This window comes from Struthio camelus, chromosome 5, assembly GCF_040807025.1.
Source record: "Struthio camelus isolate bStrCam1 chromosome 5, bStrCam1.hap1, whole genome shotgun sequence".
Classification (NCBI taxonomy): Eukaryota; Metazoa; Chordata; class Aves; order Struthioniformes; family Struthionidae; genus Struthio; species Struthio camelus.
In genome coordinates this window covers 56,842,297-56,868,338 of record NC_090946.1, presented here as the reverse complement: position 1 = coordinate 56,868,338, position 26,042 = coordinate 56,842,297, and the positions used below count along the sequence as shown (strand labels likewise).

General features: G+C 40.1%; 1 protein-coding gene across 1 annotated transcript in view; it reads left to right on the top strand.

Moving 5' to 3' along the window:
- Positions 1 to 9,436: 9,436 nt before the first annotated feature.
- CLEC14A (C-type lectin domain containing 14A) overlaps positions 9,437 to 26,042 on the top strand; it is a 31,009-nt gene continuing 14,403 nt past the window's right edge. Inside the window, 2 exon segments of the mRNA XM_068944110.1 lie at positions 9,437 to 9,541; positions 10,099 to 10,233. Coding sequence (XP_068800211.1) covers positions 9,437 to 9,541; positions 10,099 to 10,233 — 240 coding nt within the window.

Genomic DNA, 26,042 nt, shown 5'->3' with positions numbered 1-26,042 from the left:
CATACGTTGTCTATTACCGCAGAAAGAGTGAAGATTTGAATACGCGATGCATCTGATCTGAAGAGGAGAAGGTGAAACTACTTTGTGAATTTTCTGTACTTACAGCCTTCATATAAGCATCTATAGGAATATTGCAAAGGTCCTCTGTAAGTAAGATTCACTCTACAGGCAGGTAGGAAGGGGTGATAAAAGTGGTGCTAACAATCTTATACTGCAGAGAGAAGAAAGAAAAATGATCAGAAGATAGAGCCATGCACAAGGAACATCATGCCATTGTAGTTAGTAAAACCGAGGAGAATCACTATGATTAGAGGTGCATCAAGAAGTCTGAATTTGATTTTATCCTGGTGCTGTGAGCTGGTAGGATTGCAGAGGAAGAATAAAGCTGGAAGGGGGGTTGATTTTTGCACAGAAAACTTTAAATTTGTACTGCTAATGTTTAAAATCTATTTTACAGTAGTTTAGTATTAGTAAAGATCAGTCCTTGAAGCGATGCTATTCATAGACTAATAGCAGAGCATCTCTGATATGTGACAAACCCACTTATTACATGCAATTCTGTGAAAAAGCTGAACGTTTAATTTGTATTGATATCAATGGAAGTTGGGAATGTTCTGCTTCTTACAAAACTGGGCTTTTATGTGGAAAAGGGGGTGTTAAACAGTGTGACATTCACCTTTGCTATTGGAAATATTTGTGGAAGAAATCTGTAGAGAGCTCTGCAGTGAATGTTGTGTCTATTATGTTCTACGGAGGACAATGTATGTAATTAAAATGGTTTGTTATCCCAAGAGAAGAAACATATCTTTGTTGGCACGTAGTCGTATCAGGTTATATGTTGTTGTTGTAAGCTTTATCACAACGATAAATCATTGTGAGGCTTCATGGATCATCTCTGTGCCACCTGCTTCCTGCAGGAAGGGCACCGGCAAGAGGGAAATTCTTCCTGGAACCTGTCTCCTGCAGCACCAGCCTGCAACACCCTCCTCTGCTGGAAGATCCTGGTGAAAAACTCGCCAAATGGAAAAAAGTCACAAACCTTATTATGTTTAAGAGGGATGGAGCTTCTTAAAAAAATAAATTAAAAAAAAAAGTAAACGAGATTGGCTGATATCCATTTGTCAAAATTAAATTGTTCTGCTGGCATGTCTTGATTTTTTTTCCAGAAAGAATATTTTGTTGAGATCATCTTCTCAGAAGATACAGAGCCAGCCAAAACAAAATGCCATGTTAGATGTTTAGATGGTCTTCAGTAGCATTTAGGTCACATGAATCGGGCCCGATCAGATTCTGTTAGTTTGGAATGTTTCAGTTTTTTTGTGGCATACCAAATTTTGATTTGGAGTGTATTTTTATCTTTGAATTTTTCAAGTTTTACATTCATGTGATTTCATTATCTTAATGCTAAAATCTAGGGTATATACCCAGGTCTCAACCTGGTGATAGAAGGCAAGAAACTCTGTGGTATAGCTTTTGTACATTTCTTACAGGTTCATCTTTGTAACAACTTTGGGTAATTGGGCAAAAACTTTGCCACAATTGTTATTCCAAATTTTCTGGAACCCATTTATGGCAGCTAAAATCCACTGAGAAATGTTAAAAGGAAATGGAATCAGAAATTATTGTGAGAATTATTTTCAGCATAATTAATAAATAAAATGCACCTAGCATATTATTTAGTCTATTAACATTAAGGGCTACATGTTTGTACAATGGCCGTTGCATGATGCTCTACTTTTTAACAGAAAATTACATTTCAGAGAATTATGCTAAGGAATGGGTTACAGACTGATTCCTGAACAGCTAATTCACAATCTGTTAAAATTTGGTCAGCCTGGTATCGTTCAGCACAGTATTTTGTCCTTATAGATATTGTATCTCTGACTAAAGACTTGAGATTGCTCCCTAAATTCATTCATGAAGCCATCTGGCTGTCACATTTCTTGTCCATTTTACTTTCTAGTCTGTTTCTCAACATGATCTGAACGTTTTTAATTTCTTCAGTACTTCAGACCTGCTTATGTCACTGAATGTGACAGGTCTTGATTAGACTGGAGTGATTTAAAAGATAAAATAAATCTGAGCTGCTTCTTTAAAGTTATGTGCTGAGTTATCATAAGATGTCCCACTGTAACTTGCCAGACATATTAGGAGCAAAGGGCATGCAAGTCACCGGCAGTTAACACAGAAGCACTTTAGCTGAACATGTCTTTAAAGGCCATATCCTAGAAATTATTTTCTGTAAGGTGCTTTTAAGTATTAACCAATGATTGTACCTATAACTCAACAAAAAACACCGTTATCATCTTATGATAAATTATAAACAATTGAAACTATACACACAAGATGCAATCTTGTGTTAGTACCTTGTTTTCTTGCTTTCAGATGGTTTCAGTGAAACCATTTGATTTTCTCCTTCCCCCCAATCTTTAGCTGGATTTTGATACAGTCAGAAATGTTATTCTGTGTAAAATTGAATAATTACTCAGTATAAAAGCTCCCTCAGCATCAGCGGGCTAGGTTCATATTTTTGATTCATGACGTGAAACTCTTCCTTTAGCCGTATTGCTTTTGCAGCGTTAGGGAATTAACTGCATTTTCTCTTAGTGCCTGTATCAGCAGCAAACAGCAGTCAGTAAAGGTCTAATCACAGACTTCTGTAACACAGAAAGAGAATAAGGTTTCAGTGTGATTTACATATTGAATGAAGCTCATTTTGCACTGTGACAGTTCTTTCTCCTAGATCCTTCTGAGCTTGTTTTATTTCTTCTTTACTGCTCAATGCTTTATGGTTTCAGTGGTTACATGATTTTATTCTCACCTCTTTGCTTCAGCATGCTTCATTTAATGGGAGCTATGTCAAACTGGAAACCTAGGACAGCTGCTGAGTACCTGGTTTTGTCTGCAGGCTCAGACTGCCTCCTGCCTCTGCCAGAGGACAAGAGGTGGAGGCAGCTATGCGCTTCTACTCCTCTATCCCATTTTCCATGGGAAGAAAGTGCACAGGGCAGATGAGACCTGCAGTATGCTCCAAAAGGTACTAATCTCAACCCCTGGGGAACCACCTCCCCCAGGGGTGCTACATCATGTGCCATCACAAGGAGTGTGGAAAAGTGCATTTTTCATGTTTCTGTGCTTCTCAGTATTAACCCCTAATACCTGAAACTAAAATCTGAAATACCAGGGGAGCAGCTGCTGTTCTGCTCTTTGCAGACCACATTCTGAAACAAAGGTTATGCTCAGGAAAATGTGTGTAAGAGTGTTTCTACATTTCTCTCTATTCTGAGTAGGCTGAAAAGCAAAAATAGTCATCCAGATTTTGATTACTTACCAATTGCAGAACAGTTCTGAAGGCTACAAACTGCTAGTTGTTATTTATGTGGGAAACAATTTGAGCAAAGCGCAGGGGCGCAATGGAGCTTACATTACTGGCTTTAAAAAAGCAAAGGGGGCGGGCAGCCCTAAGTCTTATGCTATACAAAAACTCACATGCAGGTTTCCTGTAGTACTGACATACAAAATACATTGAGGGACGTTAGATCACTCGCAAACTGGTAATAAAGGCACTTTACCCAACTGTTGTATGTTCTAATTATCCTAGGGAAGAGTTCTCAAAATAAATATTGAAAGATGTGAAAACAGGTTTGAGTTGTATGTGGGTATGTGGTTTCTTCACAGATAGAGTATATTAAGCTTCCTTTCCCATTCAGGGGTTTCCTTGTACCATAATTCAGCTTCTTTGCACTGTTCAGTGAGTTGCCCAGTAGGCTGCAGGGCAGCCTGTAGGGATGCAGGCAGCAGTAGGAACATTTCTGTGCTCTAGCTAGTCTCAGCTAATTCATAGTCCCTTGGGGCCTGCAACCTGTTCTTATGAAAAAACACAAAGCCTTTTGGGTCACAAACTAAACATCCTTAGCTTTATTATTTCTTAACGCTACATATGTTAGCTTTTGATATTTTTCTTTATTATAATCTCTTATGAAGCATTTTCCGTGACTCTGAGTATTACTTGTGCCACCACGTACTTTCACAAGGAAAGAAAGCTCATTAAAGACCAAATTCAAACACAACCTCTAATTTTTATATGCATTTCAGGTTCATTACAATCGCTTTCTCCATTAGGATGTTACCATTCTTGCCCATTCCTTATAAAAATAGTTCTATACGACTAAAATATAGTATATCAGAATTACTATGGAGTGCTTTGGACTTCCATTGACATGCTTCATTTTAAAAACTGTTTAAAAAAGCCTCCATTTAAGCCTCAGTTTGGAGAGCTGTGATATATCAAAACTTGATTCACCAAGCAATTTCTCATAGCTCCTGCCTTTCTATAATCCTTTCCCAAATTACAATTAGAGTTCTAGGCAGTTGTGCTAAGTAACGTTTTGGCATCCCATGTCCAGTGATAGCATTTTAGAAGCTCATTTAAACTCCTGCCATCACAATTTCCTTCCACAACAACAGAAACCTGAATCTACTAAATCAAATAGATCCTGCTACATGGATAGTAGTGTCTATGAAAACTTATGGGAGATTGTGGTCTGAATATTAATCAACATATGTGTAGATGCTGCTTTACGGACAATTAGTGTAAATTTTCTTCCTAAAACGTTTATTTCCACAAAACATTCAATCTGAGCTGACGTTACTCAGCCAGACTAGACTGACACCTTTGCTGTCCCACAAGTCTTCCCTCTAGATGTAATCCAGTGCCCCAAATCTGTAAGTATTGGGAAGAGTGAGTAGGTCTCAATCAGAGCTATCTCAGAGCTCTAACTAAGGGCCTACTGTATTAACTCAAATACTAGATCCTTTATTATTTGCAATTATATTCACTAATGTATCTGGAATCCCCCAAAAATCTCAGATTAGCCATTTTTTAGCAATAAAGATTTTGAATTCTCCCACTAATAGTTTGCATTATTAATTTACTCTTACTTAGTTAAAGCTTAACTAACTTTTCTTTCATCAGTGTTGCTGGATATGGAGACTTGTGAAGAGAAAGACAGTTGCTTCAATGCAGCTAAACCATTTTAATTCGTACTTATCCAGGATAGCAATGAGGAAAACTGCAAGTAGGAGTGTGACAAGTGCATAATTAGGTGCAAACTGCTTGCACATTTATATGATGTAAAACAGTCAAATATCAAATAATGAAATAAAAGAGCTTTTAAGGAAGACTATCAATATTTAAATGTCATGACTGCCAAATAATCATTAGTCATTTTCTGTCTGCTAACATATAGGAGTGATTTTTTGACAATGCCTCTTGGTTTAATTTAGATCTAGTCAGGATGCAAAAGTAATATTTCATGAAGACTAGAAGCAGCATTTTCACGGAGTTGTACCCATGGGTACGATAAAATAGGATCTAAGGAGCGTAAGAACACTCTTCCAGAAGTTCTGTGCTTGGGGGCAAAGCCAGCAGGGGCTGAGGGCCTTATCAACCTGGGCGAGTAACTCAGAGCCACTGGGAGGGTTAGGCACTGAAATGCTAGGTTTAGCAATGCTGAGCTTTTCTCTGGTTAAATCCCAGGTCTGGATCTATCAGCTGACTATAGTTAATTCTGAATACCTCAAGATAGTTTTGAAAACGGAAGGAACCATTAGAACATCACCTGCATAAGAATGAATATACCTCTAGGACAGTATATTGAACAGATGCCAACTTCTACTAGTGAACAAAAAATTTATTCTAGTCCACCATGAAACTGAAAACACACAAGTGAAATGCTATGGCACAATAACATAGAAAAGGCAATCAGTCAGTGCAGCTACCTAAATTTATGCTCTTTTATAATGAAATAAATGATCAAAACTAGAAGAAGACATTAAAGTTACAGTTAATAAATGTCCAATCAAGGTAGTTTCTAAAATGTGTAGGGCATATAAGAGAAAAAGGAAATATAATGACTCTGCAGTAAAGCCTTCATATGATTCTAAAAAAGATGACAGAAACCTTTGCGCGCTGATGCTCACAAGCATTATCTCTCTCAAGTAAAGGGGTCTATTTCTTTGCAAGTCTTTCTACGGCACACCTCCCCCAGATATGACTGGGGAGCTAAGGCCCAGCAAGATAAATACTAAGAGGTTAAAAAGTGATTAACCAAATCTGGAAGCATCAAGGTTAAAGGTTTAGGTGATGCTGTTTTGAAAGAGGTTTATTTTTTAACATTGATATTAGCAAATGTAGCAATTCTCCTCACTATAAACCCTGGCATTAAAAGAAAGTAAGGATAGGAAGGAAAATTGCTTAAAAGAGTCTTTGCCGCCTCCTGCGTATCTTGAGCCTCTCCTCTTGGAAAACCAGTTTAAAATCTTCCAAGTCAAGACACCTAACAATGTGGGACTTTTTAAAAAATCTTGGCCTAAGTCACTTGCCCAAGGCAATACAGGAAACCTGTGATTTAAGCAAGAAAAGAACCTGGGTTTCCTGAGTCTGCTCCAGTTATTAGATCTAAAGGATATCTGTGTAAGTATTTGCAGGATTTTAGGTCTTAATGATAATAAACAGGCACTGGTACTTAGGGTAGAAGAACTGGTACTTCATCTCTGTGAGTAGTATCATTCTGCTCAGTGAGACTTTAGAAAAATGGCTTAATGGCTTCACACAGCAAACCGAAGGGATTACCTGCTTGGGCAATGCTGGACGTTTGCAAGGGAGATTGAGGAAAAGGGTTACAAAGGAGTGCAGTCACTCTGCACATGTACGACAAGGGGCATGAGGCTTCAACAAGCAGGACTGATAGGTGGCAACAGCCTCTGAAGTCCTCTAGTAAATGCTCTCCTGTACCAAAGTATATTTTATTCACATACATATTTCAGGGGGCCTGTATTTATTACCTTTGTATTTATGGAACATATACTGGCATGCTGATTTGATTCTTGACTTCATATTTTCTCTTGAAGAACTGCTTTTATAAAGTGATTCACTAGGACTGACAACAGTGAGTGGGTGTTTTCTGCTTTGATTTTAAATCAGCAATTAGCTCCATCCAGCAGCAATCTAACTGACAGCTAGAAATTCCACATAGTATAATAAAGGAATAACAACAATGGAAAGGACATGGCAACCAGCTAGCAGTCTCTACAGTAGCAACAGAAAAAATAAGGTATTTATAGGAGAACAAAGTGGATGCTCTTGCTTCCAAACTTGGAGGTATTATCCTGTCACAGTGCTTCATGTTAATGTGTTTCTCAGACCAATAATAAGTTAATTTTAACTATGTGGTAATCCACCAGCCCACCAACAAAACAGCACTGTCAGTGAGTAAATATGAAAATGATGTACTGTGCTATTAGTGAAGAGCTGGATTTGTCAAGGAGGAGAAATTAAGGACATACTTTTGCTAATCACAATTCACACTCGTAAATATTTGCTACTGTTTTGCAGCGGTCCTAAATATATTTTCCTGAATGAATCTGTTCTGTTAGGTGGAATTTTATTCTTTGCTTCTGTCCCCAGAGAACATTACCCTCACTCTCATATCTGACTTCAAAAATAAAATCTTTAAGCTTTGCCTTTTCTATAAATGTCTTTGCTTCACCTTGGCATTTCCTACTGCAGCAGTAGGCCCTGCTCTGTCACAACACTGTGCTGCTGACATTATCCTTTGAGCTCTCAGGGGCTTAAACTGATGGTTATATGTCTAATTAAGCAGACTTTCTTGTTCTTAACTTTTCTTTAACCAAGTGTTAAAAAATTATTATGCAGAGAGGGAAACAAAAATGAATGAAGTAATTCATACTCACTATTATCACTGCCAGTTCCTGGCATAAAGACTTCTTAGGTGGTATCTTCTCTGATGCATGAGGCAACACCGAGTTGGCTTATGAGCTAGAGGATGTAGCCAGTGTATGAAGCCATGCGAGAGGAAGCCTGGCTCGAGGCTGCAGTGAGTAGTACTCACTGCCAAAGCTTTTCTAAGCACCAGGTATAGCCAGATGGCAAATCCTGGACTGGCAAGGTTTGGCATGTCAGGTCACAGAGGAGAGATGAGACTAGGGCAGTGCTGCAAACAGATGAGAGAGAGTGTTCTAACTGTGTGGCAGCAGAAGTCAGGGGCTAGTTATGTGAGACCGGTTGCTGGACGTGCTATAATAAGGAACACAAAGACATAATCATACATAGCTAGGCAGACTGGAAAGATTGTTATACTTCCCTCCCTTCCCTCCCCCTCATCCTCTTCCTCCACAATGCCTATTCAGCATCTTTATAATTAATGTTATTAATTGGTCTGCCGTAATTGAAGTAGATTAAAGAAGATTTAAACTACACACTGCAATGGCATTGAAGGAAATCAGAGTGTAAACAAATGCTTTCCTGATCTAAATCTGGGTGTTGATTAGTTATCTGTGTGATCAAGAGGCCGTGAAAAAAATTAACCCTGCAAAAGTGGAGAATATTAAATTATTTTCTGAAAGTTTATATCTAAATGACTGCAAAGCACACTGATTCGTTTTAAAGGTATAAAGCACTCTTTGGCATCATGGGCACCTAGAGCGTGGAATTTGCTTGTTTATCGCTACCTATATGGGATATCTTTGATCTAGATCTGTGTTTTGTTTCCTTTTTGGGTTCCTGCAATCACAAGAAATGCTTCAGTGCCCAGTGCCTGATGTGAGCAATTTACATACCACATTTCTGTTTGTTATCAATACAGACATTCGGATGGATTCACACCCCTCCCTGGGTGCCCTGATACCACACAGTGCCAAGATGTGTAGAGATACCAGAAATACCATGTATGTTCCTGGAAGCAGTATAGGTGAGGCTGTTTTATGTACTTGAGCTGGCTCGTTTCAACTTAGCAAGGATAATGCTGGTACTGCAGTGTAGATTCACCCCAAAATAAATTCAGGCAGCGATTTGGCCACAAACTCAAAATACTTTCTGTCACTGGTAAACAGGCTTCCAGACTCAGAGGGTACAGCTGCCAGCTTCATTAGAATTCTTCACAACAAGCATGTTGACAAATTGTGTTTTATGCCCAGACCAGAGCAATTCACAGAATCACAGAATGGTTGAGGCTGCAAGGGACCTCTGGAGATCATCTAGTCCAAACCCCCAGCTCAAGCAGGGTCACCTAGAGCACATTGTACGGGAATGTGTTCGGATGGCTTTTGAATATCTGCGAGGATGGAGACTCCACAGCCTCTCTGGGCAACCTGCTCCAGTGGTCAGTCACCCTCACAGGAAAGACGGTTTACTCTCTCAGTAAAGGCATCTCCTCATGTTGAGATGGAACTTCCTGTGTTCCAGTTTGTGCCCGTTGCCTCTCATCCTATCGCTGGGCACCACTGAGAAGAGTCTGGCCCCATCCTCTTGACACCCTCCCTTCAGATACTTTTGCACATTGATCAGATCCCCCCTCAGTCTTCTCTTCTCCAGGCTAAACAGGCCCAGCTCTCTCAGCCTTTCCTTGCATGAGAGATGCTCCAGTTCCTTCATCATCTTAGCAGCCCTTCGCTGGATTCGCTCCAGAAGCTCCATGTCTCTCTTGTACTGGGGAGCCCAGAACTGGACACAGTCCTCCAGGTGAGGCCTCCCCAGGGCTGAGGAGAGGGGCAGGATCACCTCCCTCGACCTGCTGGCAACACTCTGCCTAATGTAGCCCAGGAGACCATTGGCCTTCTTGGCCACAAGAGCACACTGCTGGCTCATGCTTAACTTGTTGTCCACCAGGACTCCCAGGTCCTTCTCTGCAGAGCCGCTTTCCAGCAGGTCAGTTTGTATGGGGGCATGGGGTTATTCCTCCCTAGGTGCAGGACCCTGCACTTGCCTTTGTTGAATTTCATGAGGTTCCTCTCCGCCCATCTCTCCAGCCTGTCCAGGTCCTTCTGAATGGCAATACAGCCCTCTGGTGTATCAGGCACTCCTCCCAGTTGTGTATCAACAGCAAACTTGCAGAGAGTGCACTCTGTCCCTTCATCCAGGCCATTGATGAATAAGTTAAACAATACTGGACCCAGTATTGACCCCTGGAGGACACTGCTAGGTATAGGCCTCCGGCTAGACTCTGTGCCACTGATCATAACCCTCTGAGCTCTGCCATCCAGCCGGTTCTCAATCCACCTCACCATCCACTCATTCAGCCCACACTTCCTGAGCTTGCCTATGAGGATGTTGTGGGAGGCAGTGTCAAAAGCCTTGCTGAAGTTCGGGGAGACAACATCTACTACTCTTCCCTCATCTATCCAGCCAGTTGTCCCATCATAGAAGGCTATCAGGTTGGTTAAGCAACTCACTTGCACAAACATCAAGTTAGAAAGTGAACTATCTGAGATTGTTCTGTCCCAATAAAGATGTGGGATCAGCTCATCAGCTAGTATAGCTTGATGTAAATCCAAAGCCTTCAGAGAGCAAACTAGGTACATTTTTGTGTAACAACTGCTGGTAGAAATCAAGTATCTCAAAACAAGATCAAGTATCGCAAAACAAGAAAACCTCTCTCACCATAGACTCATTCTTTCAGGAACTGAGAGTTTCATCTATAGGATCTGTGAAAAAAATGCATTAGAAATGGACTACCCCTTTAAACAGCCAGCCTGGGCACAGGGCCTAATAATGGTGGAGGAATCTCTAGTGATGGAGGCAGAAAAAATGGTGTTCTCACAACTGAGAAAATGGAAACAAGTTGATGGAGTTTGTAGGCTGCATTTTTGAAGGCGAAGGTTGTTAGCTTATGTGATTAAAAGCTCATCTCTGTGCAAACAAAGGAGCACAGAAGCACAACAGCAGTTAGGGGAACCCCAAAAACCAAAACAGAGAAAATGGAGTCCCTGATCGGCAGCCCTCCTCAGCTGTCCCAGGGGAGCCACCAGCCCCATTGGCCAGCGCTGACACCCATCACTGTGAGTCAGCAGGAGAGGCCCTCCGGAGCGCCTTACAGATTGAGGGGTTACTGTGGGGGGTGAGGGGGTGCAACACATTATAGGTACTAGAAAGAGTATTTTAAGCGTTGTACAAGACTTATTGTGGGATGTTTAGGGAAGGAACCAAAGGTAAGGAAGGTGGACTGAGGAGGAACAAGTGTGGAAAAACAGAGGGAAAAGGGGATAAAAGGGGCCAGTTGCATGTAAACAGGTGGTCAGTACACTTATCTGGCCATACCTGGCACCTGATCACTTCAGTCTGTCCTATCTTCTTATTAAACTCCATTTCTAACTATTTTCCTGGGTGAAGGACAGTCTATTCTGTGTGCATGTGTGTGTATGGAGCTCTAATTGCCATCGACTGGAGCCAGACGATGGGACGGAGGGGCCTGTGTGCCCAGGGTGCTTGTGACTGGAGACACCAGGGTACATGCATAGTGTGTGAGTGCGTATGTCAGTAATCGCCAGCAGGGGACAAGCTGGACTAGCCAGAGGTAAGGATATAGGCCTAGGAGCCACAAATCAAAGCAACCAAAAGTCTGGGCCAGATGCTGGACAGATCAGAGGGTTGGTGAGTTGGCTACTGGAGGGACAGGAGGCCTAAGTCAGCTACTGGCGAGACTGTAGGATCTGAGGGTCAACTGAGAGACCTGTTTGCATGCGTGTGTCTCCGTATGAGGCAGCAGGAAACCAGGGAATACAGGGTCTGCTACCAGGTGTCTAGAGCCATTTACTGGGTGATCCAAAAAGCATGTGTGCAGAGGTCTCAGTACCAGCCAGCTGGGGACCCAGGGGCCAGCTACTGGGTAGACTGTGTCTAAGGCCAGCTCCTGGAGGGATCCACATCATATATACCATATATGTGTATATATTTCCCACTAATGGACCTGCATCTTGAACTGTCAGAGAGGAGGACAGGATTAGGCCCTCTGTGTTTGTGTGAGTGTTTCTATCTGTATCAATTTATGTGGCTGGCCACGTATACAGATCTTTAGGGCAGTCTAGGCACTGGAACATACAGTTTATTTTTCAGCACATATACATACACAAAACTTATCCTGCTTATCAACTTATTGCATATGACCCAAAATTATAATATAATTAGTCATGGAAAGTTGTTCATTTTTTGGCCATCTGGTTGATCCATTTGACAATGCAGGATTGTTTCCAGTACTGTATCTAAGGCATTAAGCGAATAATATTAAACAGCTTAATAGAAACAGGGAGAAACTGAACTGAAAACAAATCTGATAATCTCTACTAAAACTTTGAAACAATAACATATTTTAACATTGTAGCTTTTTTTTTAAAGCTTTTACAGCAAGCACAATCCCAGGGCTCAGAAACAGCCTTTGCAATCACTTGCATTATCCTTAACTACTAGTTTCAATATAAACTCTGATCCTAGTGATTTTGGCTATAAAAATAATATCTTCTGGGGAACCAAGTGGCTATGAAATAAACTCTTTTTATTTCTGTAGTCATGCAGCACTTGTGGCGGCAGTGTAGAAAACACTCTCATCCCAGGGTGACATTAGTAAAGATTAGTTTGGCCTTCTTCTAGTGACCAGCATATGTTATAAAAACATAAGCAGTGACTATTATAGCCCACACCTTTCCAAACTCAGAGGGAAACGGATTATTTTCCCTACTAACCTCCCTGCAATAATACCTCTAAGATCCTCAATAGTAATACACATTTGAAGACAGATTTTGAAGTGCTAGATGAAGGTGTTTTACTTTAATCTCACTTTACAGGTGAAGAAGCTGAGACAGAGGGAATAGAAGGTATGTGCTATGGTCACTATGCAGATCTGCAGCAGAACTGGAAACAGACTCCAGCTCTCCCAAGTGCTGGTTCAAAGCCCTGTCTTACAGGTCAAATGCTAAACTTACAGCAAATTATTTTATATAAAAGTCATACTTAGCAAAAAAACTTGAGATCTCTATTATGATGTAATTGGAGTCACCAAGAGTGCTATTTTCCATGTAGTCCCATTGGCAGTCTAGGTGAATGTCTCTGCCAGTAACTTCTGAACCCACCACCTAATTCCAACCACATTTAGCAGGAATGCTGGGGTAATTAAGTTCCCATTAGCATCATTCACACAGGTGGCTAAAGAGATGTGAGATACCCTGTAAGTGAATGAAGGAAAAGTTGAAGCCTGTGCTCATCCCTTGAGACCAGAGGATCTGCACAAGAGAGACCCCTTAATGCACTCCCACTGGCAGAGACGCTTTTACTGGAGCTTGTTCTTTGAAAGAAGGAGGGACAAGGAGACCAAACAGGGAACATTGCATCTCCTTTGCTGCTCAACAGCTTTCTGCAATGCTGCAACAAGAAAATGGAGAGCAGCTGGTGTTGGGTCAGGGGACTGCAAGGATCTACTGGAGCAAACAGCTGTGTGAGTTTAAGTGGCTCCTTCAACCAGCTGCAAAATGTCATCCAAACCTCAAGCCTTCAGATTAAGCTTCTCTTAGCAGCTGGGAGAGAATCTATATCTGTGAGAAGTACAATAAGAGCTTTACTTTTGCAGCACTTCACCAGTCTTTTCTGGACCACAGCTTTCTTTTAACAACATTGCATGCTCTAGAGAGTGAAGAGCAGGTAAAGGCTGGTATGCAATTCAGAAAATATATAAATTGTCTCTTAGTATTCAAGAGGTAAAAGGAAAGGTTAATAGAGTAAAAAAATATGCTTTCAGTAATTCAATACCTGTTCAAGTTTTCATTAAGCAAAGGTTCAAACCCAGTCATTATGGTTTCAGTGAAGTGTTTTCAGTCTAACAGATATTTGTGAAAATATTATTTCCAGGTTGGCTGAAAAGTTTGTATAGGAATTCAGTTATTCAGTGACCTGAAATGAATTGTAACATTTTCTTTTGTAGTTATTTTTTGAACAGTGAGCAAAATAGTTACTGTCACAACAGCTCTGACTAACTAGGCTCAACTGTATCCATATTGCAGATCTTATCACAGCATTAAGATGTTTTAGGTGGGAATCTAGTGTGGCAGGACATCAGAGAATGAAGTGTAGGGGATATAAAACCACAATAACAAAAAGCTCTCTCCTGCACCATAGGTTATGTGTGGATATACATATTTATACATGTATTCTGTTTTCTTGGAGCAATAAAAGTAACATTTGGAAATAAATACTAGAAGAAACAGGAAGTTCTGGGAGATGACCATAGCTACATACTCAGTGTTTTTTTAACCAGAAATCCGTGTTGGTGGCTGAGATCAGCTCCATCCCAGCCTATCTCATTCTGCCTGCAGTCCTGTGTGATGTCTCTCAGCCAGGGGCCTGGTATTAAATTGTCTCTTAAGAAGAGCACAAGTCTTTCCTAGCTCCCATGTGATATTTGTAGCCCCATGTGGATGTCTCAGATACCCTAGAGACATCTTGAATTGCACTAGATATGTACTTTAGGCAAAGTAATCCTTTAGGTGATGTATATCCTACACAGTCCAAGGAAGAAAGAATCTAGGAGGAGCCCTGTTTTCTCCTCTTCTATATGATTAAGACTTAATCCATATTGGAAAGGCTGCTATGCATATGAATTTGAAAGGGGAAGGCATTAAGGAAAATTTTTGCACTTTTATATATTTTATTAAGACTCCCATCTTATTCATGTTAATTTGTTAACTCAGTGTGTGTTACAGGCTTGCTAACCACCAGGCAGTTATGACAGAATTAACTTTATAATTGTTAGCCAATTCAGCAAAATGATATCCACTTATTTTCCTCTTAATCATAAATAAACACCATTCCCATCTTTTCACCCTACTTACCACTGCACTCTTGGCAAGCATTTTTTTCCTTTTTTTCCTCTTTGTAGGCAAACTTTCAAGGGCAATCAAAACCAAGGTTGAGAAAAATCGTGACTGACCCACTTATGACTGCTATGGCAAAACTACTGCATTTTAATTTCATGGGGACACAGAGGCCGGGAGTTATATTATGTTTCAACAACCATTTAAAGCTACTAACCTTGAAGGCAATGGCAGCCACTGACTCTAGAAGGCTGAATCTGGTAAATGCTGAGCAAAAGAGTGAAGGGCTAAACAGCTTTAACTGCCCGTACAGTCAGCAGGAGAAGAAAGGCTCAGCATCTCAAGGGTTTGGCCCCTGACTGCTAATCATTTAAAACTGTTTGGGCTGAACTGCTGATTCTAGAAAGGTTACTTGCTCTTATAGCTTGTTTTAGATGGTAAAGTAAGGCAGCCAGTGACTATGTAACTAATAACTCAATTTAGGATCTGATCTTGAAGAAAGCCTTGATTCCACTGTACTTCACTAGGAGCAGATGACATCTGGCACTCTGCGGGGTCAAGCCCTAGAAGCAAAGACAAATGCAATGCTCCTCAGTTGATTTGTCACAGTGAAGATTGGCTAGCAATTAATAGACTGAGTTCAGAATGACAGATTGGAGCAATAAAGCCATTTAAAAGTTATGATGCAATATGGAGTATTTATTGACTTGGGGTATGTTGTAGCTGCAATTACAAGGCATCTGGCAAAATTTTGTGGTAGGTAGGGACTAATCTATAAGGGTGATTAATTTCAGTGGTAATTTGGCTGAAGGTCTGTAAAGCCAAATTAAATCTCTTATTACAGTGCTATAGAGCTATTCAGTTTTTAAGACTAGAAGGTTTAAGCTACGCTTTCTTGTCTTTAGCAGCTGACCGGTCCCTGGAATTAAACTTACTGGAAAAAACTTCAGTGCTAAAGTTACTGGAGTCTTTATAACTTGTTCTAAGTCCTTGGTACAGGCTGTCCTTGGAGTTTTCTTTATCTGATTTTAATTAAGAATATATCTGAGCTTGAAGGTAATACCTGAAACTGAGACGAGTTGGAAAAGCAATAGTGCTGGAAATTCACTTGTATTCAGAATATGTAAGTGATGTGGGCATACTGCTACCTGGTACTCTCAATACTGTAGCCTTTTAATTCATTTCTGTACAATCCTAGTAGTTGAGCTCAAGTATTGTTTTGCTGCTATTTGTATTTCCAGATAAATTTGTTTCTGGATTTTAAATTAGGTATGTGTTTGAAGGTTTTACTGTTTTGTTCTTTGATGTCTCTTTCTTTCCCTCACTACTAGTGTGATCCTAATAATTTCAGGGGAAAAAATACTGGAAGGTTAGATACTGGCTTTAGGCTGCATTGAGTTTGAATTATCATTCTCCAATCCTGCAGAATGAGGATATTCATCTGCTGCTAACCAACAAAGGACAGTTTGGAAGCCTATTTTCAGTTCTTAATCATGCAAAAGGCCCTTCAGCCAACATTGTACCCCAAAGCTGTTTTGCACATCACTAGGCTGGCATTTGGGCTATTTACCCAAGATTTCAAATGTATCTTGTAGGAAGGTGGGGGGGGGGGAAGGATTACTTTATTCCTCCTCTTGTTTTTGTGATAGCTTGTGGTAAAACTGGTGGAGATGAGGATGTGCTGAGCCTTGCACAGTATCAAGTTCTGAATACCATACTTCTCCCTCATTAATTTTACCTAAGACTCATATGAAGGCTAATCACAGCATAAGCAGGCAGCTGTTAAAAACATCTACTTGTTCTTAAATTAAATATGTGCTATAAACAATGATTGCTTTTCTAAATATTCCTGAGGTTATCGGTGTAACAAAGGAATGTTAAATAGTTACTTCAAAACAATCTTAGTAGATTGCATCTACTGAATCTAAAATAAAGTGTTTTCAAAGTTGCTTTGGCTACAACACGTATGTTTAACATATTGTTAACTCTGTCTTTTTTTTTTTTTTTGGTACAAACAAAGAGTGGCAGTTTTCCCATACCCTCTTTCTCTGAAAATCTGTCAAAAGCACAAGTGTTAACAAGCCCTTTGAAAACAATAGTCAGTGCCTGTATTCACATATGTTTTATTAATTACCATAAACAGAATTGAAGCAACATACTGCATGAAATCCTTCAAACCTATTTGGAGATGCATACTTGGAAAGTTATAGAACCAGTTCTAATCTCACTCAGTTTTTGATATAAATTATGGTCATGGAGAGCTTTGCAATGCTTTAGAATACAAATGAGCCTCCTTTGTTTATACTACCTGAAGCATGTGGTCTGGGAGACACACTTCAGAAACATGGGCTGATTCTGCCTCCAGCCTGGATGCTGCCACAGGAGCCTCTCAGTACATGAGTCTGTGCCCTCAGCCGGGGAAGGGGAGGCTGGGGCTCAGCTGCCCCTGAGGAAGGCACTCACCATATTTCTCCCGGCAGAAAAGCACAGCCTAGCTGTCAGGCTACAAAGTAAGCTACAAGTCAGGATGTACTTTTGCTGACTCCAGCTGAAGCTGATTTTTTCCCCACAGTGCTCAAAGAAGGGAAGATGATGTGTGAGAGCTGAGTACAAGACATCACGCTGGAAGTGCAGGCGTTTGTCAGAGAAGGAGTAGCATGGGGGATTGATTCCTAAACTTGTCTGTGTGTTACATTAAACAGTCATTTGGAAAAATACTGAAAGAGTCGATTCAAGCAGGCACTGAAAAAGAAATCTCTCTCCTAGGAATCTAATTTCAAGAGAAGATTAAGGGCTGTGACCACCTCCTCCCCCTCCCCCAGGAGAATGAAGAGCCTCCCTGCCGGGTTATGTGAGGTACTACTGCAGCTCCAAAAACGGGTTGGGTTTAAGATACCACCAACTCCACTACTGCCTACTGAGTAACATGGAGCTATGTGCAAATCTCTGATCCTAGAAGGTGCAGGCAGTCTCAGTATTCACTGGAGTCATGATTTATTGACAACAGAAAGCGCTCCTCACCTTGCAAGATCAGGCCCCTAGACGGCAACATGTTTTCTTGTTCACCGAAGAACTCATCCATGACTGTGCAACTGAAGAAGCAGGGAGAATTTTTCAGTGGCAGCAGAAGCAACAAAGGAAAAACTGCTTGTGAGCCTTGGCAGGGAATCTGTAAGCAGCACGTCGAGCCCATCACACAGCCCGGCCATAGCCCAGAAGCAAAGCAAAGGGAGGATGTCTGTGGAGGGTCGAGGGGGAGAAATGCTGCATCTGGCTGAGACTGGGACCCCACAATTGCTGTAAATACTTAACTCCTGGTAGCTGCGTAAAACCAGTGGGATCCTACTGCACTGGGGGGAACAAGGGGCTGAAGTGTAAGCAACGGCCAAGGTCCAGCTTTTGAAAAAGAAAAGATTAAAGATGTTTGCAATGAGCACATCCTTTCCTCTAATTCTTGAATTTTATCACATTGAATAAGGGAAGGAAAAAAAAATAAAAGAAAAGGAAATGAAACTGCAAGCTCGGAGAGCTATCTGGTCATTTCTTCCTCACCTGCCCACTCAAAACTCCAAAGGGAACTAACACAAGGTGCATGACGAGCTAATGGCAACCCCCTCAGGCAGGCTGGGGCTGAGCCCGGGCAGCTGCAGAGGGAGGAAAAGCTGCCTGGCAGGGCAAGCACAGGTGATGCAGCCCACCGGAGAGGGAGGTAGCTGTGCCAGGGAGCACTGTCAGTATCTACCAAGCCACCTCCAGAGCAGCTCTTACTCTACTATATTTGGATTGTTATAAAGCAATTTTGATAAAGTACCTGTGGTAATTTCATAATTAGTTATCAATAACAAATAGTTGACAAAGTATTACATGCATATCTGCTCATAAACACCACTGTCGTGTAGAGTGAACTACCAATGAGGCTAGGATAAAAATGTGTATAAAAGTGAACTGTAGCAGGTTCCCTGAGACTACAAGGTAGCAGAGGCATTGGAAGTACAAACACAAGATGCTACCCTGGGCTACACACTCAAAATGTCCAATTTCTGACATAGAATCGTGTAACACTAAAGAGAAGCTGACCATAGTTATTAGTAAGGATGGAGATCTCCTTTAAGTGTGTACAAGACTCACTTCTGAACTGGAGATTATTGTATCTCGTACCCTGAACTCTTCACCCGGGTTACCTGAAGGAAGGACCGCTGGGTGCCTGCCCTTTCCCCAAAGTGTGGGGTCCACTTCACTCTGGCAGAGAAGCCCAACCTTGGCAACAGTTCAGACATCGGATGGCAGTATTGAGCCAAACAAGGGGAACGATGGGAGGGCAATCTGTGTTTCTCTGATCTGACCAGACAGTCACAAACTTTTCTGTGAGTTTAGGTCATGCAAACTGATTTTAAACCTCCCTTTAGAGCAACAAGATACGTGAATTCTGAAACTTCAGCTGAATTTTCTTTAAATCTCTTAAACTGTATTTTTCGTGTCTGATCCCTCAAAGCAATTGAACTGATACTTCTAAAATTTTGCATTTAAACTTGTTTCTAAGCTTCTCAAGCGTGAAAAGAAAGACGCAATTATCAGTAGAGTGATGTGGAGCCTTATCCCCTAGCTACATCACTAGAGCATGATGAATTGGTGTTTAACAAAATTTCTCAGTGCTACAGGCAATGACACAATTAAATCTTAGTCTTACCTTTACTTTTCCCTTTTGCTGTACAAGTAAGAAACTTAGAAATTGCTATAACTGTTATTTTATTCCAGATCTCCAGGGGATAGCTCCTCACTGAGGTATGACTACATGTAAAATTTAATGTTCTGAATGGCTCTGGGACAGTCTAGAGGTTGAAGTGAAAAGAAAACTCTCTAGTTCTGATTAAACAAGACATTATGCTTGAAGACATTAACTGTCTTTATATTGATGTGACTGTACAGAGATCTCTTCAGTAGATTCAATATTTCTTAAATCAAGGCTCTTTTTATTTGTGCCTTTGAAGCATTTGGCACTGCCTGCTGTTGGAAACAATATTGAACTAAACAATACTGAACCTCCGTGGCCATTTCAGTGCCCCCCTTTTTTGGTATTTTCTTTTTTAAAAGAGGAATTATAGGATTGGGAGTGACTTGCATTCAAGTAAGGGTGACATATCTGTCCCTATAATAATTTGTATAAATATTTACACATTTGTAATTATTTATACAGAATTTATGTGGTTAAATGCAACGTTTGTCTCCAAATAAAGCAAATATTCCCAGGCAATTTGATATTGAAGGATTTGTGAACAATATTGAGATATTAACCACAAACTTTATTTTCACTGACTGCCTAGTACTCAGGCCGAATGTCTGGTTAAGAAATATTTATCTGACAAGATTTTCCAACTGTATATAATTTATAAAATTATAATCATAGCTAAAATCAAATGAAAATATCATTAACTTGGTAACAGAACAAAATAAAATGGCTCAATAACAAATAGTAAAGTTAACTACTATGTTAGCTAACAATGTGGAATAAAACAATTCCTGCAAAAATCAAAGGCAGAATTCTTCATTTATCTACAAAAAAACAAGGCATTACCAAATCCAGGACTGAACAAAGTGTTTTTATATCCTGTCTACTAATGTTAGGATTGCTGAACCTGGAGAAAGCAAACCAAATGTAAGTAAACAAGTTTGATAAGAACTGTAAATATTGCTTTATTTTAAAAGATGTTGATAGTAGTTGGGAAAAACTACTTACATACAAAAATACATAAAAATATACATATTAAAATATGCATATATTCTTTTCATATACATAAAAATATACATATATTCTTTTAAGAAACTATATTTATGCCTCTAGAATCAGAATAAAAGTAGAGTGAATTATTAGTAAATTGTAGCAGTGGCTTCAGAGAGTACTAGCATAGGATGACAGCAAAGGCCTTGAAAGTGTGCAGACACAGGCTGAGGCCATGAGACCCAGGGAAATAAATGCAAATCACCAATTACTGATAAAGAACTGTGTCACAATGTATAGAAACTGCCCACAAGTAAAAATACAGGTAAAGCTGTCTTTAAAGTTATATAAGACTGCAAGAAAAAATAATTAGTTGTATGGTTGCCTTTGTCACTTTAGAGCTGGATACACAGAACTAACTACTCTGGTTTCTGATAAAGCTATAAATGTAATAAGGTAATGTATGTATTACCTTACTGTCATTAAAGGGAAATACATCTTTAACACTTAGTTTTGGTCTAGTGTCCAATCTTAATTGTTGGAGACGCTACTACCGTCAGGTTGTTCTCACTATTGGTGTTTTAGCCGCAAATGCATAGGAGTGCATTTCACTCTCTAATATCTATGTAGAGATTTAATCTGTCTGGCCACTGTGGATTAAAAACAGGTTAAATTCACTAGAGCAGGTGTACTGTTTCTAATTTGAAACACAGTTGTTATTTATGCGAGGTAGCTGTCTGTTCTGTCGGGATCCTACATACTTCACCTGAGAGCCCTCAGGAATACTTTAAGTAACATAAGAATCATTTATCACTCATCTTACCCTGAGGGAGGAATTGTATACTTAATGCAGTGCTTCTTTCATTTTAAAAAATGCATGCATGCAATGCTTTGTGTTCATTGACTTTATTGTGTAGGACACAGTCCTACATTTTAAAATCTGACATGGAGGTTTTAGGAGTCAGTGCCACATTTTAAAGTTTAGAGATAATATGTAGTTAAAAATTAGAAAGGAGTTTCCTTCTTTTTCAGCTCCTAAGGGTTGTGAGATGGTTGTCTTCCTGTCCTCAGGAACTCCCTGTAAGGAACTGTAGGATTCAGAATTTGAGGTATTTCCTTTCTGAAAACATCTGACAAATACATGGAATCAGAGCACAATCATTTCATGTTGTTTAAGTCTTCCTCAAAGTTTGCTTAGGAAGTTACCCAGTATAAGAAATATAAAAGTATTCAACTAGGCTTAGTCAGATTCTAAGGCATAACGAGGCAGCTGAACTACAGCTATTTTGTGTTAGGCAACTGTTGAGGCTCCTTTTGGTCTTCAGTTCCTTCCATTTCACCTTGTAAAGCTGGTTCCAGATTTTCTGTCTCATCTCTACCAGGTTAAGCTTCTAAAATACTAGATAGTAGAAAGATGTGACTGGGAGTTGACTACTTCCAGGCACTCAAGTATCAAACTACTGCAGATTCATATCTGATTGATTTAAAAAATAAAAGTTCCATATTTTAAAGACAATATTAGCCAATTGAGAATATCCAGTTTTACATTGTTTTTAACAACACTAGGGAAATAACCTCTCTTCTTCTTCTTCTTCTTCTTAACTACAACCTTCATCCTCCACCTGCCTGTGACTCCTCACAGCTTGAGTCTCTCCTGCTTATAAGGAAAATCTGGACTAATAATTGACAGAATTTTAAATTGTCTGTCCTTCATATACTGTGAGTTGTTGACTAGATATGAATTTGTAACAGATTTATACCATCTATTGAAATTTGTGGATTTTCATGACAGTGCTAGGGAAGAGGCAGTTTCTAAAGAAACTCTTTAATATACTGAGTGCTTCAGTCTTCTCTGTCTTCTTTCAATCCCATTACACGTCCTGCTCCTTCACCTGCTCTAATGTTAATCAGAATGACTGGGTCATCCTCTTTTGTAAGCTTGCTGGCTTAATTCTTTTTCAAGGTCATCTGTGAATTGACTTTAGTAACCAATTATAAATTGGATGGCATTTTAATATTCAACCTTCTCCCTGAGCTTTAATCTGGAAGTGATGAGAGACAAGAAGAAACCCAAAGGAGTTTGCATTTTAGGAGGCAAGATGATGAATTCCATTACCTTTATAATTTCTCCTGCCTGGACACCCTTACCTTTCCCACTGACTTCAAAAGGAATTGAGAAAAGTACAACATCTTCCAGAAACAGATTTTTATTCTTTTAGCTAATATAACTATATACAATCTCTGGAGACACCTGTCAGTATTCGTGCTTGAGGAACTTAAGTTTGACTTTCAGAGTTCTGTGCTATTATGAATGGACCTCTACTAAGGCAACAAAAACAGATCTTTCTCTCTCTCTCTGCCTCCCTCCCTCTGTCTCTTTCTACCTATCCATCTATCTATTCAATGTTGCCTTTTGAAATTTAACATTAAAAAAGAAATATTTGCCTTGATTGCATTTTTGAAAGACTTTAAAACAGTTTATGAAATTGCTTTCGGGTCATCACACAGTAGTAAACTATTTTAATTGTGTAATCAAAGATTATGTGATTTTTTTTAAATCATATTACATTTCTGCAGAACCTTGTATCTGAAGGGCACAGCTTTCAAGGACCTGGTGAAAAGGATTTCAGTTCTACTGGACACAGACCTCACAAGCACTTTCTAGATGAATATTTTCCAGATTGTTGTGTTTAGACCCAACCACAATGTATGGTCTTAAGCATCTTTTTACCTGACTACGCTAAAACAACAGCTTTTCCCTGACTGCCTCTTTGGCATGCTTTCTATGCATAGAAAGGATGCCATGGCTTTCTCTTTGGTGGCTCTTCAGAGACCCACAGTACAGTTGCCTTAGTCCTCCAAGACCAGGGCTGACTCTCCCCTATCTCATCCTTCCTACTCCATAATACTCTCATCAGCTGAGGAATTTCTCCAAAGGTTTAGCCATATGCATACCCTCCCTCTGGTATTCACCTCCTCAGCTGAAGTAAACAATTGAAGCAAAGAGAGACATTGAAAGGCATCCAAAAACAAGCACTTTTTAATGAGTAAAGATGAAATTAAATGTGTTCTTGCTTTTGTTTTTGTATGACTCTTTAGTATTCTTTAGGATAAGTTCAGAAGAAGCTAAGGATTGCAGAATCCTTTCTTGCCTATTTAGAGATTTTATTCCAAATTTTCAACAGGTTACTGAGTTATTCAGTCTCTGTCAAGACCATGACGAAAGATAGACTACAATCCTGTTTAAAATTAAAAATGAAGTAACAAATAGAATGAAAAATGGAGAACATGGTTGTGATAGAATTTGTTCTTAAAGGAGAAGGCTAATGTCTAAGTGTGAGCATATTGCCAAGAACTTCAGACTATGCTATAGAAAGGGAGATAAGCCAAAACTTTTCATGGTGCTATCAGTACAATATTTTACCTGGCCTACAAACCTAACGGAGCATCCCGGAAGTAAAAGTCGCCAAATTTGCCACAGTATTTTGGGGAAGGAGCAAGTTTAGCTCAGATCAGGGCAGGCTTAAATTATAGTTTTGATATGGAACTATGTAAAATTCTGGGTTTTGGTAGGCTTTTGTTCTAAGCCACAAGCAGGAGGTGACAGCTGTTTAGTGTTTTAATTTTGTATTCATATGAATTGCAAAGAGCAAAACAAGCAGCTTATATGATGAACCTTTCTTCTTGCTCAGTTTATGAGTGTTGATCTCACCGCCATTTAGTGCTGCCAAGGGCTGATCCATATAAAGTCAAGATAATAAATTCAGCCCTCGCCTGTGTCCTTTTTTTATATTTTCTTTTCGAATGTATGTGGTAGGCATAGAGTGCTGGAAAAATAACAGCTTGCTTTTTCTGCAGAACTTGTATATTACAGCTAGCAACAGTGTGCACTGCCCCACAGCCACCAAGGCTTTAGCCATTCTCAGGCAGATAACTGCAGGAATGAGAATTAATCTAGACTCTTTGCGTGGGCATGAGCATGACATCCTGAGGCTACGGAACTTCTTAAGAATTATGGCATTAGGGCAAGGGAGCAAAGGAGAGTCATCTGTATCCTATCATCTGTTATCTCCACCAGCTTCCTTCCATATAGCGTACAAAATTTTTAAAAAGCTCTTTATCTGCACACACTCATAATCTGAAGATAATGGTGAAGTTCCTTGTTATCTCATAGAACTATTTCAAATATTTTTATCTTAATAACAGAAATCAGGCTTAGTGCTGCACATGTAGAAACGCTGGCGCCCCAGTAATTTCTGTAACCTATTTCTCTGTCACTAGTTAACAGCCATTTTCACTTCTACTATGGGTACAAACAGATAATGTCAAACGAAAATAGATCTTTTAAGCATGTTCTTCTAAAATAGAAATGGTATTTGCTCCTTTTAAAGAGAAGTAATTCTGAGTTTTACATTTCAATGTTCTTTCCAGGAATCATTAATTTGTACTTTCTGAAGGGCTTTGGGTGGTATCCCGAATTGGGTGCCTTCCTGAATTTAGTGGTAAAATTCCCACTGTTTTAAATGAAGCAATTTGTTCTCAGTGTACATATATTTATGAAGTTGTTCTTATGTGCGCACACTTGGATAAATCACTTTAGTTCAGCTTACAAACGTGTCTTTCCTTGTGTTGGCATGATCCCTGCTCACCCAGTCCTTTAGCTCCCTCAGTTCTGCTTTTCAGGCACAGACAGTTGTGGTTTCAAACGGTAAAATTTACATACGGGGAGACCTTGTGCATTCAGGCAGGAGATTTACTGTTTATATGCACTAGTGCTAAACCACACTCTGGAGCACGAAGCGGAGTCAGATAGGTCACCTCGGAAAAACGGCACTGTAGTGAGAGGAGAAATGGGAGATGACTCTGAAATATTTCCATCAGTCTCCATCTAGGTTTCAAAATTAAGCCATTTTACCTCTATGTTTGCTCACTCTTTAAAATCACTTTCTGTCAGCACAGGATCAATCGAGTTATACTCCTGAAAATGTTAATTTTGTGTCTGAGTACATGAGGATTTTTATACATTGCATGTTGCTACTTGACTTGGCCACAGGGTAGCACTCCCCATCTCCTGAGTAGACAGCAGCATCTGATGGAGGAGCCCCAGGAGTGACCAGACTATGCCAGGCTGGGCTGTTCACACGACTGGGTTTAATAGTGACCACTGCAATGGCAAGAGAGGCAAGAGCTAGAAAATCTGGATGTGACTGGCCACTGCAATGGCAAGAAAGGCAAGAGCTAGAAAATCTGGATGTGACCGGCACCGACCTGCACTCCTTGCTGAGAGTCCTGGCCCTCCCTCGGAGTTTATTGTCCTGGTGGTCAGCAAAAGGGAAGATGTGCCTGTTCCACTCCAGTTTAACACCCAGAATTTTAGCAGGTACTGCCAAGGAAGACCTATATAAATTGTCCAGCTGGACATGGAAGCAGCTGATGCAGAGGCTTGCCATCCTCTCCCTGGAGAGCATCGCTAGAAGGACCAACCAGGCATGGAGGACACTAACTTTTCAGGCCAACACGGGTTCAGGCTTCCCATGAGCCATCTGCGAACTCTTTAACTGGCAAATGCACCCACCTTGACAGGCAGGGAGATGTGTTCCCTGCTCGCCAGGCACTTGGACACACACCTTGCCAGGAGCAGGCTGGTCGGTCCACTTTCCTCCGCCCCTTC